Source organism: Lactuca sativa, chromosome 1 (genome assembly GCF_002870075.4).
Source record: "Lactuca sativa cultivar Salinas chromosome 1, Lsat_Salinas_v11, whole genome shotgun sequence".
Classification (NCBI taxonomy): domain Eukaryota; kingdom Viridiplantae; phylum Streptophyta; class Magnoliopsida; order Asterales; family Asteraceae; genus Lactuca; species Lactuca sativa.
This window is the reverse complement of record NC_056623.2, coordinates 107,182,337-107,204,114: the sequence shown is the minus strand read 5'-3', so window position 1 is coordinate 107,204,114 and position 21,778 is coordinate 107,182,337. Positions and strand designations below refer to the sequence as shown.

At 34.9% G+C, this 21,778-nt stretch overlaps 1 protein-coding gene across 1 annotated transcript; it reads right to left on the bottom strand.

The window, feature by feature from the left end:
• Positions 1-15,726: 15,726 nt before the first annotated feature.
• Positions 15,727-16,514, bottom strand: LOC111879309 (nuclear transcription factor Y subunit B-7). The gene has a single exon (XM_023875764.3). The coding sequence runs from the start codon at positions 16,512-16,514 to the stop codon at positions 15,927-15,929; it is 588 nt and encodes a 195-aa protein (XP_023731532.1). The 3' UTR covers positions 15,727-15,926.
• Positions 16,515-21,778: the final 5,264 nt, after the last annotated feature.

The window sequence follows — 21,778 nt, the reverse complement described above, 5'->3', positions numbered from 1 at the left end:
CTCCATGTGTCATTTAGGAGGTCTTAATGAATTAAGAAGTTGAGTTATGCTCTTAATGGACATGCAAAGTCACAAAGTTCGAAACTTTATGACTCTTGAGGGTATTTTAGCCATGGATCTAAAAAATAGACGTGCGTGCTTAAGCCGTTAAGCACTTATTGAGCTTTGAAGCTTCTGGGAGTTCATCCCACATACTTGGAGTATGCCATGCGTACGAGGTCAATCACGCTGATGGTGGTCATCATGCGAGTACGTCCAACGTACCTTCGGAGTACGCCCCGCGTACTCTCCCTGATTTGACTCATCTGAGTTAACTCGATTGGGTTGACTCGACTGGGTTGACTTAGTTGACTCAGTTGATTTGACCAGTTTGACTTTAACTTTGACCAAGTTTGACCGTAACGGTATTTTAGGTATTTTGGGATTTTGATTCAGATTAGTCATTTGGTTGGAATAGGTGTCGATTAGAGCTGAGATTCAGAGTCGAGACCTCATCAGCTTTTTCCAGTTTGTGAGTAGCAGGATATCAATGTTGGGTTTTGAGCAATCTAACACTCCTATGGTATACATGCAATCCTATAAACCTTAAATCTATGTTTTCTCTATTATAGATGCAAATATTCAATATTCCAAGGTTTCATCCTAACCAACATAATATAAAGTATATATAATACAAGAATCTAGTAGAATGACATACCTTTTTGTTGTAGCGTGATTTCATGGAGCTTAAGAGCCTAGTGCCCCAAGTGTGACACCTCAAATGGCTCACATAACACCACCAACAGCTTGGAATAACTTGAGAGAAAAGTTTTTATGCTCAAAATCGGCTAGCCCTCTCATATGAATCCTTTGGGTTGATTTCTTGAGCTATGGGGTCTTTATATATTGTAGCTATTGGGGTTACACCATGTAACTCATGACTTTCTAGATTCCTCATGATCCATGGGTTTTAACCAATATGGAGTATCCATGGGTTACCCCATGGGTTTAGCCCAACATGAAGAACTATGGATCATAAGCACACATATATAAGAATGAATGATTTACATAATCAATCCCCATATATTTAGTTAGTCTCTTTTTATCACAAAATTAATTCCAAATTAATTCTTGATCAATAATAATTAAATAACATGATTTCATATTAATATATTAGAACTTATAATATATTAATAAATCATAAATATCCTTTTCTCACAAAATTCTACCAAATTGTTGCGGTGCCATGCAACCCAAATGGACCATGCCAAATCGGGTCAAGTACATACCAATTATAGTTATGCACTTAGACACTAATCCAACAGTCTCCCACTTGGATAAGTCTAATAACTATTATTTCAAATATGACTCTGCAACCTGACTAGCAATTGTAGCTATTAAAAGCCATTGTCGAAGTCTGAACAAATCAATGACGCGTCCATTAGATAAGGGATAATATATATTCCTCCATTCTAGATATCATATGGGTTGAGACATGGATTATAATCATTCTCTCTGTCCATTTGTTGTTTCCCGATTTCTGATTTATGACGACCGACTAATTGAACAAATCAACTCAGTCCAGGCTTGGCCATGCACTTAGGGGTGTCATCACTAAATCATCGAAGGGCCCACAGATATCGCTTTTATCCCTCCAAGGGTAAAAGGAATGGATAAAATTCGACCTAAATGTTCTCTTGTACTTACTCATCAAATTACACACACTGATATGTTTTATAACAACCAAGTTACTGGTTGCGTTTACATATGTCAATGTGCAACTGACGCACAACTACAACTCACACATCTCCGTTTGAAGAATATAAGATATTATCGTCTCATGATCACTCATGATAAAATCCAAAAGGTGATTCAAATGAGCATGGGTTTAATCCAATACTCGAATCTCATTCCAGGAGCACTCATGAATGTTGCAACAACTTTTGCTATGTCTAAACACTTTAGACATGTGCAAGCCCAATTCATGAAAGTCATGATTCATACCTACTTCCAAAGTATGATGGACTGTGGAGAGTTTGAATAACCTAGTTATTTGGGAAGTCAAAACATGTAAAGTGAAACACAAGAATAACCGAATCCAATATGGTCTTAGAACTTATGAATATAAACAAAACACCTGTTATTTATCATCATATTGATTACACATTATTCATTGTATAATTTTTTGAATAATCACGTTAATACTTGAACTGAAACAATAGTGATGCCATGCTCCAAGCATGCACAATGTGTTTGTCTAAACAATAGTTCTGCCATATTCAAGTATGCAAACTATGTTTGTCTATGATCCTTACTTTGTGCATAGACCAATTTAACATGATTCCAATGATGCTCATTTCACAATCCCAAATCCTTATCGCAAATGTAAGAATTCAATTTTTCCTGCCATTTACAGAAATTTGTTAGATTCTAAACTTATATGCATTGATCATCTTGTAATGACTATGCACAAAGTCACAAAGACTTGTCAATAGACATTACAGAGTATTTTGATGGAGATCTATTCCATGAATTGAAGTCTCAAATTCAAAGTACATTACTTTGAACATCCTTCTTGCACTAAGTTTTCTAATCTTACACAGACTGAATAACTTCCACCTATGGAGGACATTACCATATTCCTATATTGACTATCACTTCTGAACAAGAGTTGCCGCTTTTTCAGAATATGTCAATATGGTCCTTTCCAAAAATTAACATCATACTTCCAACTGTCCATGAGCAACCAATCTTTGGTAAACCTCAAATTGTCCTCGACAATTGCTTAATCATTTTAGTCATATCCAATTCTAGACCTTTTCCCCTCTTAATGCCCTAGGCATTTGGAAAATTTATAAAGGATAAATATTATAACACATGTAATTGATCCTATACCCAAAGCATATGGGACACGATTCATGATGTCTCACATAAAGACATGATCCTAGACCAGTCTTTTGCTACAATATTTTGTTTTTTTCCATGTTTTCATAATTTGACTATGAAGAGGGATGTCGTAATCATAATCGAATTTTGAGAACGCAATATATATAGAATTTCCTTATGTTGAACCATTCCAACATAAAATTCATGTATATATATATATATATATATATATATATATATATATATATATATATATATATAAAAATTATACTTCATTTCAATTTTAAAAGCTTAGATTGAGATTTTAATCATCTTTAGTCAAGGATATATACATACACACACACACACACATATATATATATATGTGTGTGTGTGTGTGTGTGCGTATATATATATATATATATATATATATATGTGTGTGTGTGTGTGTGTGTGTGTGTGTGTCCTTGACTAAAGATGATTAAAATCTCAATCTAAGCTTTTAAAATTGAAATGAAGTATAATTTCCTCTCCCTTAATTATAGCAAAACAACTTTTGAAACCCTGCAGCGTCACGAATTAAGACTTTTGTATTCTATAATTAACACTTAACATAATAATCATGCTTTCACTAACATGATAATTATTAGCATAACACTTATGCTCCCACTAGCTTTGACATGTATCCAGAAATCAGTTGGACTTCTCTAAATCAATACTTTATTGACTTTCTTATCAAAGTTCAGATTTCTGGTACGTGATGCTTTGATAAGATTTTATCAAAATCATACACCTTTCCTTAGATAGCATACATGTGTGTCTAAATAATTTTTAGAACTATGAAAAGGGATGCCGTAATCATAGTCTCCATTGTTTAGACCTTTGCCATTTCTCACAAGTCCATGTTAGTGTGCCGGTTAACCACACACGCTCCACTAACGACTTTGAGAATGCAAAATATATTAATTGCTATGTACTTAAAATCTATTTAGTGAAAGCGTTTCCTCACCATCATTTTCATGAATCGGAGAGAAAGCTTATGACACTTAGATTTTATGGTGTATCTGTTCCTATCCATTTGTATTTGTTAAAACCATAATCACATGACAAGGTTAGTGACAAATTCAAACTCATATGGAATGAACTTGTTCAATCTTAATTTCTTGCCATCTGACAGCCCAAGGACCTACCATGTCTTCCAAGTTGTTATGCAAGCAACCGCGAACTCATAGAACTCACATGCATAGTCAAATTTAACCGGAATGGGCACAAAAACAAGAATTATGTCACTACGATATGTTATAAACCTCAAGTCATATGCTAGTGACAAACTACAGGTTTTATTCTTGATTAGTTCTTGAAACTCTTTGAGGATCTTTTAAGACTCCCACTGTCCTCTTGACATATAAGACACTCTTGCCAAGAACCATTCCTTGACAAACACATATTCAAGAGATAGTGCAGATTCTTATCAAGACAAACACTTCACGCAATTGGCCTTAGTTGGTCCTTGTTTTATCCAAAACATCACAACTTACCAATTTCAAATGTACAAGAGTAGAAAACATTTTACTCTACATTTTACAAGTTTTATAAACCTTCTTTAAGATATATCACTCAAATTAAAATCTTGGAGTACGATTCTAAGGATTGTTTTGGAATGAAGTATAACTCATCTTCTTGATTTAACTACTTCAACAATTCATGACTCCTCTTCTTAGCCATAGGAATGCACTAAGATGTCCTTAGAGAATCAATTGTGATATAGTTTCATAATCATTAAGATGATCATATAACATGATACTAAAGTACTCTCCCATCTTTTCAGATTTTGAGAATCTTTTATCTTTCTGCCTAATTTGATTCTTTTCATTCGTCTTGCCATACATTGAAACTTTTCCAATGTTTCAGAATTATACTTAAACTTGTAAGTATAACCATATTTACTAAACTTTAGCAAATCATGACCAAAAGTCTTATCGATATTTGTTATGGACTTGACCAGTGCACAAGAATGTATACTCGATCCCTTAGTCCTTCACTTGACTCACATATATATATGTGAACAAGGAATTGGTCTTAATTTTCCAAAAATGAAAGGTTGTCATTCATCATACAATTTGCATGATTCCAAGTTTCTATCCAACTGAAGTTTGGGTGATGAGAATCCTTTCTTATTTGGTAAATTATGACACTACCACGAAGGAATCAAATTCATTCTCCAATATTGCTATTAATGGAATCATTAAAATAAAATTTTCTCATAAATGCCATTGTAAGGAAACTTAAACAGCTCATAACTCTTAAGCAATAGCCTATAAAATCCATGGTAAGGAAACTTATCCTTACGAGGTATTTACAAATGAAAAACATGTTGTTATCTATTCCTAAGCAATTTATCATAACTCTTAAGCAGCAGCTCAAATTCTGATCTTCGAACCATGCGATCGAAATCCATCTTCGCGATCAGAATCAACTTACTCTTCTTTTAAGCTTCCTCTCTTTTCCTTCTATTCTACAAAAAATCAAAATTTGACCTAGTCACGTCATGTAATAAGAATCTCTAAATAGGAACTTAATAGAGTTAGATAGTAGACTTTACCCAAAGTAGAGTCAAACTTATGACTTTACCATCCTTATAATCTTTTCCGGTAAATAGGACAGCTTCACAACTAATGCCCCTTCTTTTGACAAAAGAAACATATGGACTCTTTAGGAACGGTACATGGGACTATCTCAGACTTAACCTTTCTCTTTACCATTTGGTCAACCGGGTTGACTATGGTCGATCCCTTTCCATTGGGAAGAGAAAGTTTTTCTGGATTTCCAATGTTACAATTGTCAATATCCATGGATGTTTGGGAAGTCAATCTTCCAATCAAATTTGCTTTACCAGTGCTCCAAATCATTGTTGATTCAGCAGCATCAAGCAAATAGGTAAGATCATTAAGGGTCATGTGATGGTCTGTCATATAGTAGTCCTAAAGGAACTCACTATGTGACTTAGGAAGTGATTGAAGAACCTAGTCCACAACCAACTTCCTCAAGACTTTGACACCCAACTCTCCCGGCCTGTCTATAGATATGACTTTATCTCCAAGATGTGAGCACACACAAACTTTGCTTGCCAATAGGGCTTAAGTGATCTTGAACTTGTAGGTTAAGGAGAATAATTGGAGGAGGTGGAGGAAGAGAAGTATGATTTCCATGATCCAATTGCAGGACATCATCTTCATTAGGAAAGCTTTTTCCAAGGGATTTGGGAAGACCATAGTTGTCTGATCTAGGCATCTACAATGGGAGAAATTCAAGTTAGTTGATTTAAGTCCTTAATATAACACCCAATCTGAAATATTAAGGTTAGGACCCAACACAATATTTTATAACTTGGAAGAGGGGTGTCGTAATCCAAGCTATAAAATATTTTAAGGTACGCGAATGACGATTCACCAATTTCCACCATGTAAAACGGAATAGGTATTAGGTTTTAATTAGATTGAAACTCCTAGATCTTTTGAGATTGATTGAACTTTTCAATGGCATGTTTAAATCTCGATTGTCCCCTCTCAAGTTTCTGACTGGGATGCTGAGGATCAAAAACAAGGTGTTAATAACCATGCAATTAACTTGGTACCCATAATTTTATCACCTAATCGATGTGTCTATTACCCACACGTGCTCCACCGATCTATGATAAACATTAAGTCACCCTTTTCCACTCTTACTAGTCCATGTTAGTGTGACGGTTACCCACACACGCTCCAGCAACGACTTGGTAAGGTATAAAGTGTAATTTCATGGGTTGGCACCAATTTTACATTTTCCTAAAGTGACTAAGATTGGGAATTTTACATGAGGTACCTAATGTAAATCAAGAATTTTGCATGTTCAATCATTTTATTTCAAAAATTGAACCAAAAACAGTCAAGATTGCTATGGAAGATCCTAATTGGATTGATTCTTTGCAATCTGAATTGGCTAAATTTGAACGAAATAAAGTTTGGCATCTGGTTCCTAAACCAAAAGATGTATCAGTAATAGGATTAAAATGGCTCTTTAAAAATAAAACTGATAAAGAAGGAAATGTCGTTCGAAATAAAGCTAGGCTTGTAGTTAAAGGTTTTTCGCAACAAGAAGGTATAGACTATGAGGAAACTTTCACCCATGTTGCAAGACTCGAGGTTGTTCGAATATTTTTGGCCTATGCAACACACAAAGATTTTGATGTTTATCAAATGGATGTCAAATGTGCTTTTCTCAATGGAAAACTTGAAGAGAAAGTATATGTTGAAAAACCTCCAGGTTCTGAAAATGAAAAATTTGATGATCATTGTTATATCTTAGACAAAGTTGTTTATCGGTTAAAACAAGCACCAAGAGCCTGGTATGCAATTCTTACCAATTTCTTATAGCAATCTAAATTTAAACAAGGATCAGTTGATCCCACTCTCTTTCAAAAGAAAGTTGGAGATCATCTCATGCTTGTTCAAATCTACGTCGATGATATTATTTTTGGCTCTACTGACCCTGTTTTGTCAAAAGAATTCGCAAATTTCTTGAAAATCCAGTTTGAGATGAGTATGATAGGCAAGATAAACAATTATCTGGGAATAAACATTCGTCAAAGCAGAGAAGGCATATTTATCAATCAAGAGAAGTATACACAAAATCTGCTTGTAATTTTTTGGAATGACGAATAGCACGAAGCTGAGAGTACCAATGGTTATTGGAACAAGACTTAATCCTTCGTTAGATAAACCAGCTGTTGATATTACATTGTACTGAAGCATGATAGGTTCGTTACTTTATCTCCTAGCAAGTCGACCTGATATCATGTTTTCTAGGTGCAATTATGCTAGGTACCAATCAAATCCTAGGGAACCACATCTCACTGCAGTCAAAAATATATTTCGTTATCTCAAAGGAACAACTTCATTAGGATTCTGGTATCCTTCGAAGATAGGCTTCTTCATACAAGCATTTTCAGATGCAGATTTAAGAGGATGCAATCTTGATCGAAAGAGCACAAGTGGCGGATGTCAACTACTAGATGGAAAGTTAGTAAGTTGGCAATCGAAAAAGCAAACATGTGTTTCGTTTCCACAACAGAAGCAGAGTATATTGCTGCTGCAACTTGCACTTCACAAATCATTTTGATACAAAGCCAACTGCGTTATTACGCAATCAACATGAAGAAAATTCCATTGTATTGTGACTCACAAAGTTCCATTTGCATCTTCCATAACCTTGTGCAACATTCAAAAACTAAACACATTGCTCTTCATTATCATTTTATAAAAGATCATGTTGAAGATGCGAACATAGAAGTTTACTTTGTAAAGACCACTGATCAGCTTGCTGATATCTTTACAAAACCTTTGGACGAAAAATCGTTTGTGATAATTCTAAATGGCTTAGGAATGATGAATGCAAATTCAGTTCCCGGACAACCTTCTTTACAATGACAAGTCTAAAGTGTCAAAAAGTTATCGATTCAGTGGTTACTGTTCACGATTCAGAGGTTACTGTTCATAGTCAATGCTTCGAGACGCTTCGTTTTCGACAATTATGCTCAAATGGTTTGACAAAAATCTTCATTAGTTTAGTCATTTCTTAAATTTTCGTTAGTTATGGTTTTCAATTCCAATATCAAAAATATAATAAGATTTTTCGTTACTTTTGCATTTTCTTTACAAAACAAAAACAACAAAAATATTTTCATTTTTGTCTTTTGTTATTAAAATTTCAAAAATACCAAAAAGATTTTTTGTTAGTTTCGTTATCTTCATTCAAAAAATCAAAAATCCAAAAATATTTTCTTTGTCTCGTTTTTGTTTTTGTGTGTAGGTGTTCACGAAGATTTTTGATGATTCATGCTTGCTACTTAAGGGAAAGGTAAATTTTCGAAATTATGTCCTAGTTAGTATGTTCCTAGAAGCATGCTGCAGCATGTCGACCCAAGCCTCCAAGACTCAATGGGTTACGAAGCCTTAATGAATTTCTCATTCTGAGGATTCTTCCCAATTAGGATATATTCCCATTAGTCACTGACCTACCTTACTCTTCTCATATGAGTTAAGAGTTTACTGATTGGTTGAAAAGTAGCAGAGGGACTTATGTTTCTTAAACTAAATCTTTTTCATCCTAAAGTTCTTTCACGATCATACACAATGACATATGTCCATGAGATTTCAGGTATAAACCAATTAGGATCTAGACATATCAAATCTTTGTGTTTATGATCTAACATCATGAAACCGTGATGGAAGTGAAACCCAAACATTTGAAACCTAAGGAATTGATGGGGAGCTTTGTTCCAGATATTAACAAAACTTTTGTTTCAGTACCCATTTTCAATACTGAAAGTCATATTCTTTCTTTCATAGTAATTTTTATCAAATGTTAGAAACCCACGACATTTGTTAGCTAACAAGATTTAGGAATATTTTGGTTTGAAGAATATGATTTCTGTTTAAGTGTCATTATTAAACTTCGTTACTTAATATATTTTCAAAGCCTACTTGTCACTCTACATTGGTCATACAGGTAATTTTGTTTACAACTTGTCACTCTTATGTTTAGATGTGCTTAGTAACGAAATCATAAACCACCTACGAAGCATGATAAAAGAAACCCTTCGTTACTTCTCTGCAAGTATTCAATTGTACTTCACGGAAAACCAAACAAGTTGCAAATTATCTCTGTTGATAATTCGCAAAGTGATCTTTGCCTGGGATCTAACTTTCTTTATGTCGAAATTTTTATTTTCGACATCACAGATCCAATTTAGTGACAGATGCTCTGAGCCGTAAGGTGGTGTGTGCCTCGATTCGAGATACATGTTTGAGGATGATTTTAATTTCGCCTCTAATGGACCTAATCAAGGAGGCTCAGGTGGAGGGATTAAAGAAGGAAAATTAGAAGATCGAGTGGATTAGAGGGCAGATTCCTTTGTTTGTCAAGGACAGATGGGGGTTGTTGACACAGTGTGGTAGAGATTGAGTTCTGGCGTCTGGTGGGGTGAGACAGATGATTTTAGATGAGGCTCATAAATCTAAATTTTCTATCCATCTAGGGGCTATGAAAATGTAATGATATTTGAGATTGATTTATTGGTGGCCATGTATGAAAAGGAAGTTTCTTGGTTTGTCGAACGATGCTTGACTTGTTGAAAGGTCAAAGCTGAGCATCAGAGACCTCACGACAAGGTGTAGTACCCATCCCTTTGTGGAAGTGGGAGGAGATCCCTATGGATTTCATCACAAAGTTTTCTAGAATGGCGTGGCGGGTTGACTCTATCTAGCTTGTCATGGAAAGATTCACCAAGAGTACACATTTTATCTCAATTTCCGAGAGTATATCTACAGAGAAGCTAGTTGATATTTATGTCCGGGTAGTGGTAGTTAAGCATGGGGTGCCTGTATCAGTAGTTTTAGACCGAGATGTTCGTTTCATCTCCCCATTTTGGAGAAAGTTTCACGAGGAGCTGGGAACTCAGTTGCATTTCAGTACAACATACCACCCATAGACCGATGGCTAGAGTGAGAGGATGATTCAGACGCTCGAGGATATGCTTCGGGTGTGTGTGCTGAATTTTGGAAGGAGTTGGGATACATACCTTCCTCTGGCCAAGTTCTCATACAACAACAACTATCATGCTAGTATTTACCAACCTCCTTTTGAGTTATTATATGGAAGGAGGTGTAGGACCCTGGTTTGTTGGGGGTGAGGTTGGTCATCGGGTCATGAGAAGCACTAAGGTGGTGCTTAAGACCATTGAGTGAACTCGGCAGGTGCGCGACAGGTTGTGGGTTACGCAGAGTCATCATAATATTTACGCTAACCGACGTCGTTCGGACCTTGAGTGTCCGGTGGGAGATTTTACTCTGTTGAAGGTGTCACCTTAGAAAGGTGTCAACCGGTTCCGGAAGCAAGGCAAGCTGGGTCCCCAGTCTATTGGTCCTTTCAGGATTTATGCCTACGTGGGCAGGGTTGCATACCAGCTGGATCTTCCTAAGAAGCTCAGTCAGATCCATAACACTTTCCATGTGTCTCAGTTGCGAAAATGTGTAGCCGATGATTCAGCAGGGATTTTGTTGGATGATATTCAGATAGATGGGTGCCTGAATTATATGGAGAAGCCGATTGCGATTCTCGATAGAAAGACTAAGTCTCTGCGCAAGAAGGATGTGAATCTGGTTAAGGTGCAATGACATCACCGAAAGGGCTCTGAGTAGACGTGGGAGCCAAAAAGTGAGATGAGAGAGCACTACCTGGAGTTGTTCAAAGTAGCCAACATCGAGTATGAAGTCTAGTTCAAGTGGGGGTGAGTTGTAACACCTAAGATTTATCATGTTTTCTCTTGAATCCTTGAAGTTTGATTTTGTTCCATATTAGGTCCCCAAAGTAAGAATCTTGAAGTTTTGGCCTTGGTCATGTACACGAGGTGTATACCTTTGTATGCTTAGCGTAATGAGCTCCGTGTGAGTACTTTGTGTGTAGTCCTGTACGTTAGGCATACGTGGCTCAGACCAAAACCATAAAAATTAGGGTTTGTGCACTATTTAAACCTCAATTTGGACCAAGACCATCCCCAACTTCAGCCTCCATTTCCTTTCTCAACCCTCTTAGAAAACCCTAGTGCATCTTGACCCCTCAAGAGTTTAGATCTAGCTTCTCATCTTCATTTTCCAGCACTAGAGGGTATAAAGCTCCAAACTTTGGTTGTATTTCATTAAGTTTCATTTAGAGCATAGTTTTCCCCTTTTTTTCCATAATGTTTAGATCTTGGTGAGTATGAGCTACTCCTAAGCCTCCAAGTTGTGTATTCAGATGTTTCTACTTGTTTTGTTCCATAAAGGTGCAAGCTTGGACCTGGTAATGTCCCCTTTCATGTGCTACAGTGTAAATTTGGGTGTGATAATCTATGTTTTAGAGTTTGGGCCCTTTGTATCCACCCAAAGTCATAAAGTTTGCAACTTTATGGCCTTAATGGTCTTAAGGGGTCCAGATTTGAATTTTAGGTGTGTGGTATTAAGTGATTAAATCACTTTTTGCATGGCTTGCATTGGGGCAGCGTATGTTGTGCGTACTTCCTATACGCTGCACATACTATGTTGTGCGTACCATTGTGTACGTCGAGCGTACGGTCCAGATCAGTTGACTAGCATTTTAGGCCAAAGGGGGTGGGCTTGTTGGATGGGTTTGGGCATTGGATGTTCCTGCAATGGGCCACTCCAGCCTTTGGACTCTTAGTGGGCCTTAGTTGATCCTGGGTTGGGACCTAGGATTTTATTGTGCTTTAGGTTTAGTTTGGCCCATCTCATTTTGGACATTAATCTTATTTTCCAAGTCGAGTGTTTGTTGGGATTTCAGCAGCCGAGGTGAGTCATCTCACCATATCCATGGGTCGAAGGCACCAATGGAGGCCTATTATTTATTATATGGAATGCTAGTTGTGACACTTGCCTGAAAGACCCCATGTGCAGCCCGTGAGACTCGTATGGAAGACCATGGGGGTAGCCCATGGCACTTATATGGAAGACCATAGGGGTAGCCCATGGCACTTGGATTTTAGACTATGTGGGTAGCCCATGGCATATCAAGGAAAAGACCATGGGGGTCATCCACAACGATTGTACGTATGGTGTGTGATATTTTGGGAATCTCACTAAGCTTTGGGTTAGACTTTGTATTTGTGGTTTTCATCTACTTCCGTTACTAAGGCGAATGTCCCGACTTGATAGCACAACATACACTCATCACTAGCTTTTCATATTTGGATATTGTACTCTAATGATTTGACATTATTATAAATAAATATGTTTGGAACAATGTGGAAATTGTAACTTTTGTGTTTATCTAAAAATGAAAATATGATCCTGGTTTTTGGGCCGTTACAAGAACACTATTATTCCTTCCATTTTTCGTCCAACTTATTCACATCACCAATGAAATAATCACCATTATTTCCTCTATTTACAACTAGAAAAGTGGCCCATGCTTCGCATGGGTCAATTTTCTTTTGAAGTACACATTTCGCAGCAAACCAATTGAAAGATATGCACAAAATGGTGTTAGGCCTAGTAATTAGTTGTGAATTGATCAAAATAACTTCTAGGACTAACAATGGCATAAACGTAAACAGAAAAAGAGATGTTTTCTTATATCGTGAAACCGATTCTTGGAAACAAATAGAAATCATTCGTCGCCATGAAGCTTTTCCACTCCCTTCGGGCTTCATCTACACACTTGTATGAAACAAAGGTAACATCTCAACAATTCACAGTCCTATAAGCAACACAAGAACACACCAAATCAATTCAAACTTACTTACACAATGGTGAATCTATTCTAACAAAACAAAATTCATATTAGTTTTCCTTAGATTGAAAATTATTATCTATTTGGTTATTACTAAAAAATTAGGATGGGAATAGAAGCAAAAAAGAATGGAAATGTAACTTTTGTTTCAATGGTATAATTGGCTTCAAATATCATACATCATATATAATTGGAAAAAAGTGGTTCAATTCATAACAGAATTAAAGCTGATTATAGGAAATTAACAATATATTTGGCTTAAATGGAAAAAAGTGTAACTTACATTTCATATTCTAAACATTCTTTGTAATCTTTGAAAACTCTATAATTGTATCCTTATCTAAAATTATTACCACTTTCGTTTATGTGGGACGTTATAACTAAAGCTCCTTTTGTCAATGAAGGTATTTATTTAAATAGTACATAAGAAGTTACGTTAGAATGAGCACCTTAAATTTCAGAAGACTGTGAATGATCAATTGTAGCGTAATAGTTATCCACAATGTTTGCATACAAAAACTCCGCTGAATATGCAAGAAAGTGAATAAATTTAAGAATAAGTAGAAGAATTTTTTAATGGCTACAAATATAGTGACGCTTTAAATCATCAAATTCAAAGGATTTCTAGAATTCCAATGCAAATGCAAATAACTCACTGGTCACTTGTAAATGGAAGCAAGTCACAAGGATAAATAACATTAAACCCTGAAATTATTAAAAAAAAAATCGGACACAAATCTTTATTAAAAAAACATCATTATTCTATCAACAACTCATAATAAAACTACGTTGCTATCTGGTAAAACATTGTTACCATTTTTTGAAACCACTATACAATATCTTACACTTTAAACATTAATAAAATGGTAATGAAACTTTTATGTGACTATATAATGAAACCAAATTTTGATTGCCAACATTAAGGCATGGCAAGAATATAGTAACAATTTAATCCATATATTGATTGGTTACAAAGATAACATACCAAAATATAGTGACAGATGAAATCATCACATTCGGAAGCATTATTCCCATATTCTTGGCAATTATAACATTGTATCTTGCTTTTGTCGTAGTTTTGAGTTTGGTCTTGCCCATGACTTCCTCTATTCTGGTGATTACCACCTCTTCCTCGACATGAGTTGTTACAATTACCTCTTCCACGACCATAATTGTTCCAATTACCTCTTCTACGATTTGAATTGTTCCAATTACCTCTTCTACGATTTGAATTGTTCCAATTACCTTTTCAACGGCCTCTTCCTCGTCCCCCATGGTCCTGTTGTTTGTTCTTTGATTCTTGTCCGTTCGATTTCTTCTTGTTGATGTACTTGAATTACCCTGTTGTTAAGAGCAGTTTCTTTTCGTCTACTTATTGATGTACTTGAATACGCACTTCGTGTGCTTTGAGTCTTCCAACGAATTCTTCAACTGCCATCATATCAAGATCAGCAAATTGTTCAATTGTTGATGCAATTTCAACAAATTTAGAGGGCATGACTCATAGAATCTTCTTGACCACGTACACTTCGTCCATGGTATCACCTAATGCCCGGATGTTGCTTGCGATGTTGCAACCGTCTCAGATTCTTTCATACTAAGAATCTCGAATTCAGCCTTTAGTGATTGAACTTTTGCTGTTCGAACTTGATCTGCACCCATATACATAGTATTGAGTGTTCCCACACCTCTTTTGTCATTTGCTTCTCCACTATCAAAAAAGGATTTCTTCCGGGATGGATTGGTATCCCAAACCTCCATTGCTTGCATGAACACCTTCATCTCAATTGCCCATGCAGCATGGTTGGTTCTAGTCAAGATGGGATAATGCATATTCGGTCCTTCCATGGTGGGGCTGTGAAAGATCGGTTAGTTGGATCTCTTATGTGTTCTTCTGAGCTCTGATACCAAGTGTAAGGTAACTACCTGATACCTTGCTGCAACCTTGTTGCCTAAGAACAAAAAACAAAAACAGAATAGGAAGGAAGGGAGAAAAAAGTTGCACAACAAGCAACACGCGGGGGAAGGAAAAAACGGGAGTTACTTTTACTTGCTCAGAAAGAGTTTTTGTATTGCTGAAAACACACTAAAATAAACATAAAACAATACCCTTATTTATAAAGATATAGAATCCTAAACTAACTCAAATACGGCTAAAAAAAGTTTCCACAAAAAATTCCAAAAATGCCCCTGAGGGCCAATTCCTGAATTACCCCAACATGGTGTTTGCAAGTAGAAACGCATGGCACATAGGCACCATGCACCTCATTTGACTTCCATGCTGGTTAGCCTGATGTGAATCATTGCACAATGGCTCAGATGGAAGAAAAAAAAAAAAAAAAAAGATCATAACAACGAGCAGACAAACATGCACCACCTAATAAACCCTCGACTTCACCAAATTGAAAATTTAGAGGTTTTAATTATTGATAATAGTTTACCTCATTTGAAAACAAAAAAGGTGATTATAACAATATAAGTAACGAGTGTTATATTCTTACAATTAAAATGCGAAACAAGGATTCTTAATATTTTTTTCTAAAATCGACACATTAAATGTGGTATAATGATATAAAACTAGCAAACGCATTCTATTAAAACTATACAACTTGAACAAGCACATGTGCTATATTTAATATAATAAACCACATTGGTGTAAGAAGATTTTCTATTGTCCTATCTTCTAAAATGTGGTCGAAAAAATAAAGAAACACAGTTACAAATTCCATTTCCAAAGGAATAACAAGAAGAAGATGAAATTACCACTGCCCAACGGAATCAATGCTTTCCTGTTGATGATGCAATTGTGTTTGAATTGTATTTGAAGAAAATGGTAACCCAAACTTTTGGTCGCCAACGGATGCAAAAGGTTGTTGTGACATAATATTGGTGGTTGTCGTTGAATAGAGACTCTTATAAGTTGGCAAAGTGTGTTGTTGTTGTTCAATGCATTGGTGCGGTTTAGGTAGGTTGTTGTTGTTGTTGTTTCCTTTGTTTTCTTCCTGTCTATACTTGCTAAGATAGAGTTTGAGTGGCTCAACGTATTCCTCAAACCCTAATGTCGTTATGGCCCAATTTATATCATCACCATTTATTGTTTTTCTCTTTTCTCGTTGGCATTTATCTGAGGCTTCACCTGTAACAAAGCTGATAAACTCAGAGACACATTCTTGAACTGTCTCTTTTGCATCTTTTGATATTTTTCCGTTTCCAGGGATGACCTTTTTCATTATGCGACCCACATTGGCTATTGGGAGGAAGCGGTCTTGTTCTTTGTTATTATTGTTGTTGCTGTTCTTTGAACAAGGACTTTCTGGGCTTCTTTTGCCATGTTTTACATCTTCCATTTCCCTTTTGTTTAGAGCGGATCAAATCACATTTCTTTTGTTGGTATAGTTTTTATGGACAAGAGATTAAATGGCATGAGAAGCATAAAAGTAGGCAGGTCAAGAGGTAGACCTACCTTACAATTTTATTCCATTGGACTCGCTCCCTATGGTAATTAAGTAATTTGGATATAAGAGGATCTTATTAATAATACCTATAATCTAGAGTAGTATAAGCGAATAACGGTCATCAATGTTGAGGACTGCCACGAGGACTATCTATCATGTACCTTCTTCTGTTTTAAATAACATATAAACAACACCAAAACAAATTTCATGTTTTCCAAAAAAAGCCATTAACTATCTATTTTTTTCGAAAAAAACCTTCAACCATCTAAATGCTTCCAAATAAACCTTCAACCTTTTTATTTTTTCTCGAAAAAACCTTCACGTTTTACAATTTGTTTTGGAAAAAAAAAAATAAAAGGACCGGAAAAAAAATACAAGGCCCTTTTTAGGCAAAAAATCGAAGTTTAATTAGAAAAAACACAAAATGTAAGTCATTTTTTAGATTAACCCAAAAAACACCACATTTTTTAATTATAGAAAAACACTACATTAATTTGTATCTACTAGTCTTTCACATAAATTTTTACATATGCAAAACCTCATATATTAAACACAAGAAACAAACAAAAAAATGACGAATGCCATAAAAACTCTCAAATTTTCAAAAATGTTCGGTTATATGTTAACTCCATTTTTATGTCCACAAAAGCACACATTTGAGCAAAATTTGTCATAATTGCCATCTTTTCCGAATTACCTTTCTATGGCATTAAGGGTTGTTTAGTTATAGTTCGACATATGTTAGGGATGTTTGGCATTAGAGGATGTCAAAACGAAATCGTGACCTTAAAAAAAATGCAACATGTTATCCACTAAGTTGGTCTGCAACTTCCGGCAAACCTTCGTGGTTCTTTTCTCGTCGTCGACGACCACCAATCGAGGGGAAAGGGAAGCAACGAAGAGGTGGATCGAGAAAGCACCTCTGGTGCTCGCCTGCTTCGAAGAAGAAGAACAAGAACGGATGCAGGAAGGAGCGAAGCCGGCAGCCGATGGCTTTTGTCGTCTATAACGGTTGTGAGAGGGGCTGCTCTAGCAGCGCATCATTGCTTCTTCTTTTCTGATCCGACAGAACCACGAAAGAAAGGGGAAGAAGGGAGCGACGATCTTCAGGGGTGCTCGTGCGTTTGCTCAACAATCGAATGAGGGGCAAGCCGGTGGGTTTCTGAATCGTTTTCTCTCGGTGGGAAGCTCACCGGTGGAGCTGTTTTTGGTCTCCAGCAACAATTGAAATATAGAAAGAGGGCAAGGGTGTTTGGGTGGCAGTTAATGAAGAATGAAGATGGTGGAGGGGTTGCTAAAAGTGGTTGGAACGGAGGTGGAAAGCCCTTCCTTTCAAACTTGGTTTACCGGCGAAATAGGGTTAATGTCATAAAAACCCTCAAGTTTTCATGGTTTTGTCGGTTTTTCCAAAAGTTGAATTTTAAGTCTGTTTTTACCCTTACATTCTCCAGAAAATGTTCGGTTTTACCTTTTTACCGGTGATAACAGGTTTTTCAGGTTACCATCATATTAACTTCTCAAAAAAACCCATAAGTTTACAGTTTTTTTTTCCGTTTTTACATTTAAGTTTATAATTTTTCCTTACAGTTTTGCCCTAAGTTTTTTTTTTCATATTATACGTATTCATGTTGAAAAATCGTATTTACATTATTAAAACTTTATTTCCTTATATACATATATATATATATATATATATATATATATATATATATATATATATGTATATATATATATATATAATTGGGTTTTTTACACGGTTATACAATTTAAAACATAAAAAAAATATTTTCAGAATTATGAATACGTATCTTATAGATATAGTTTTTAGAAGTATAAATACATATTTTTATATTTTTAGAAATATTAATATGTATCTATACTTCACAAAATATATTTATACTTTCAAAAACGTAAAAATAAAATTTTGTACTTTGAAAATACATGTTAATATTATATATATATATATATATATATATATATATATATATATATATATATATATATATATATATATAAAGAGATAATATAAAAAAAGAACGTTAACATAATATTTAATTAAACTTTTTTTCGTATATAAATATAATTTTTCTGCGTGAATACATATAATATGAAAAAAATAGTTATGATAAAAGTGTAGAATTTTTTTTTTTTAACTTAAGGATAAAAACATAAAAAAAACTGTAAAGTTGAGAGTTTTTGCGAAGTTAATATAGTGATAATCTAGAAAACCTATTATCACTAGTAAAAATGTAAAACCGAACATTTTTTGGAAAATGTAAGGTAAAAATGGATATAAAATTCAACTTTGGAGAAAACCGACAAAATTCTGAAAACTTAAGTGTTTTTATGACATTAACCTAACGAAATAAGATAGAATAGGTAGAGATTGAGAGAAGAGTGTGATGGAAGAAAAAGAGTGAGCAAACCAAACACGCCCTAATCCTAGCAGATACAGGTAGTCATACAGATCTAACAGATCACTACAACATCGCAACATCCTATATACCAGGATACAGATCTAACAGATCACTACAGCATATCAACATCCTATATACCAAGATACAGATCTAACAGATCACTACAACATATCAACATACGGTAAACCAAGATATCAATCCAATGGGCCGACCTTGGTGCCTTCGACCTGTAAGTACAGTGAGGGAAACTCACCTCACAGTCTGAATAACTCCCAACTCTGACAACCGGCTTAACCCAAATCCTAAATTTTAAAACATTTCCCATTCTAAATTAATAACATTTTCCTAAAATACCCTTGGTCAAAACTACTCAAAATCCACAAAGCAACCAAGTCAACACAGTCGAGTCAACTCAGCCGAGTCAACTCAGGCTTCGTACGTGGAGCGTACTTGGGATGTACGCGGTTCGTACTCCAGGTCCGAGGCATCGGGGCCAAATTTGCATATGTACAGCGTACCAATTGGTATGCCCAGCAAACGCAACAGCTTTCTTCTTAACTGATTAAGAGCTTATCACTCTGACTTATTACGTCCAAATACAGATCAGTCCCAAATAACGTTTTTTACCATAAATTTTTCCAACATTATGGTCTTGCATGGCCAATAAGGTCTTAAAACGAAAAACCTCAACCACTTCACCTATTAAGACCTCAAAACACATGCATGGAAGGAAAGATATGATCAAGACTACATTTTTATGCTTCGAAACACCTCAACGTGTCTAGAAGGACAATTTAAATGGATTAGAGTAGCTCATACTTAAAATACCTAAATAATGGGACCAAAAGGATACAAAAATCCATGGCTAGATCTATGCAAAAAATCATCAAGTTCATAACTTTATACTTCAAAATGGATCTTAATGTGAGGTGTTCCTGGATCTAGAAGGTCTTGATCTTCCAAGATGATGCTTCTTTCTTCACTTTGCTTCAAAGTCACCATAAACACATACCTTTGAGCGCAAATGATCACACACAAGGGATTATGGTGGCAAAGGACGAAATGAAGGTCAGAGTCTGGAGAGGGAATAATGAATGAAGAGTTAGTAATGCTTATATATGGACTAAACCCTAAAAATTAGGGTTTGAGCTTTTACCACGTACGCCCTGTTGAATTAGGTGTCTAAGCCCATAACTATAATTGGTATATACTTGAATTGATAGCAGCATAGTTATTTTAATTTGCCCTCAAGACTAGCAACTAGACATGTTGATTTTGGAGAAAGAGGTTGATTTATTATTTGATTAATAAATTGAAATACATAATTTGTTAATATATTATGAGAATAATATATTAATTAGAAATAGTAATATTTAATTAATATTTAATCAGAAAATAATTTGAATTAATTATGGGATTAAAGGAATTAATTAAAAGTGCAGGGACTAAAATTTAATTATTCAATAGTTGAGAAAGAGGCAATCTAGTACCCTCCATTAGGCTTGGACGGTTTCTTGAAGCCTAAGGGCTTCTACAATGGTCCTAGGTGGATAAATAGGAAAGTAGATAATTACCCGGTTTAAGTTGATCTTGGATTTGGGCTTATCTAGGGTTTCCTGACTGCACTATAAATAGGGCATAACCCTATGACTTTCGGCTACTTAGTTCTTTGAAGAGCTAGCCGGAATTTTTAGCCTCCCTCTATCAATTTTCTCATTTTGCTAGTGTTGGGTGTGAACCATTAGAGGCATGACATTTGTGATGCTTGCTCTCAAGGCTTCAACAATACAAGGATTTGCATTATTATTACAATATAACAATCAAGGTATGATTTTTATAACCCTATTTGTATTTTTCAAAAATATTCTAGTGTTATAGGGTTTCTATTTTTGTTGTTCAAGTTGTATGTTCAATTAGAGAAAAAATAGATTTATTTTTAGGGTTGCATGCACACATAGGATTTATATGTTTTGCATAATGCCCATTACTGGTATCAGAGAGTTGGGTTTTTTTCTATTGAATTATTGCAATCGTTGAACTTGAAGAAGGAGAAACAAACAAAATAGTAAAAATTTTATGCCACCACGACATGATGTTCTACCACCACGGCATGTTGACATGCAGAATCGTCCGACCACGGCGAGGTGATTGTTTACCACGAGGTGTTGGACAGGCAGATCCACAAAATTCGGTTTTAAATATATCTCATGAATTGATTAGGATAATTACATTTGATAATATTTTAATTGTATAAAACTAAATATTTTTTAAGTAATTTGATATCCTTATCTTGAATTCATGCTTGGTTTATTTTTTAATTTATTTAATTGAATATAAATTTTGAAAAATTTTAAAAATAAAGTTTAGTATTTTAAAAAAATTTAAATACATCCTTATGGATCTTATTATTAATTTAATTAAGTGATTAATGAAAAAATAATCAATAAATCCATAAAATGGTTTAAATTTAATTAAAACAAAAGTTTAATTTATTAAACGATTAAAATCTTGAAATTTTAAAATGTTTTAAAGTACAACTTATACTATGTATATATAATTAAAAGTTTAATATATATATATATATATATATATATATATATATATATATATATATGTAATGTCCGTGTTTCTAGGCTAGGCATTAATATTGACATAATGGTCTAGGTTAACCTTCGTAACTCATTTAGAAGAAATGAAAAGGAATTATGTGAATTTTATGTGAATTATGTGTTTTATGCT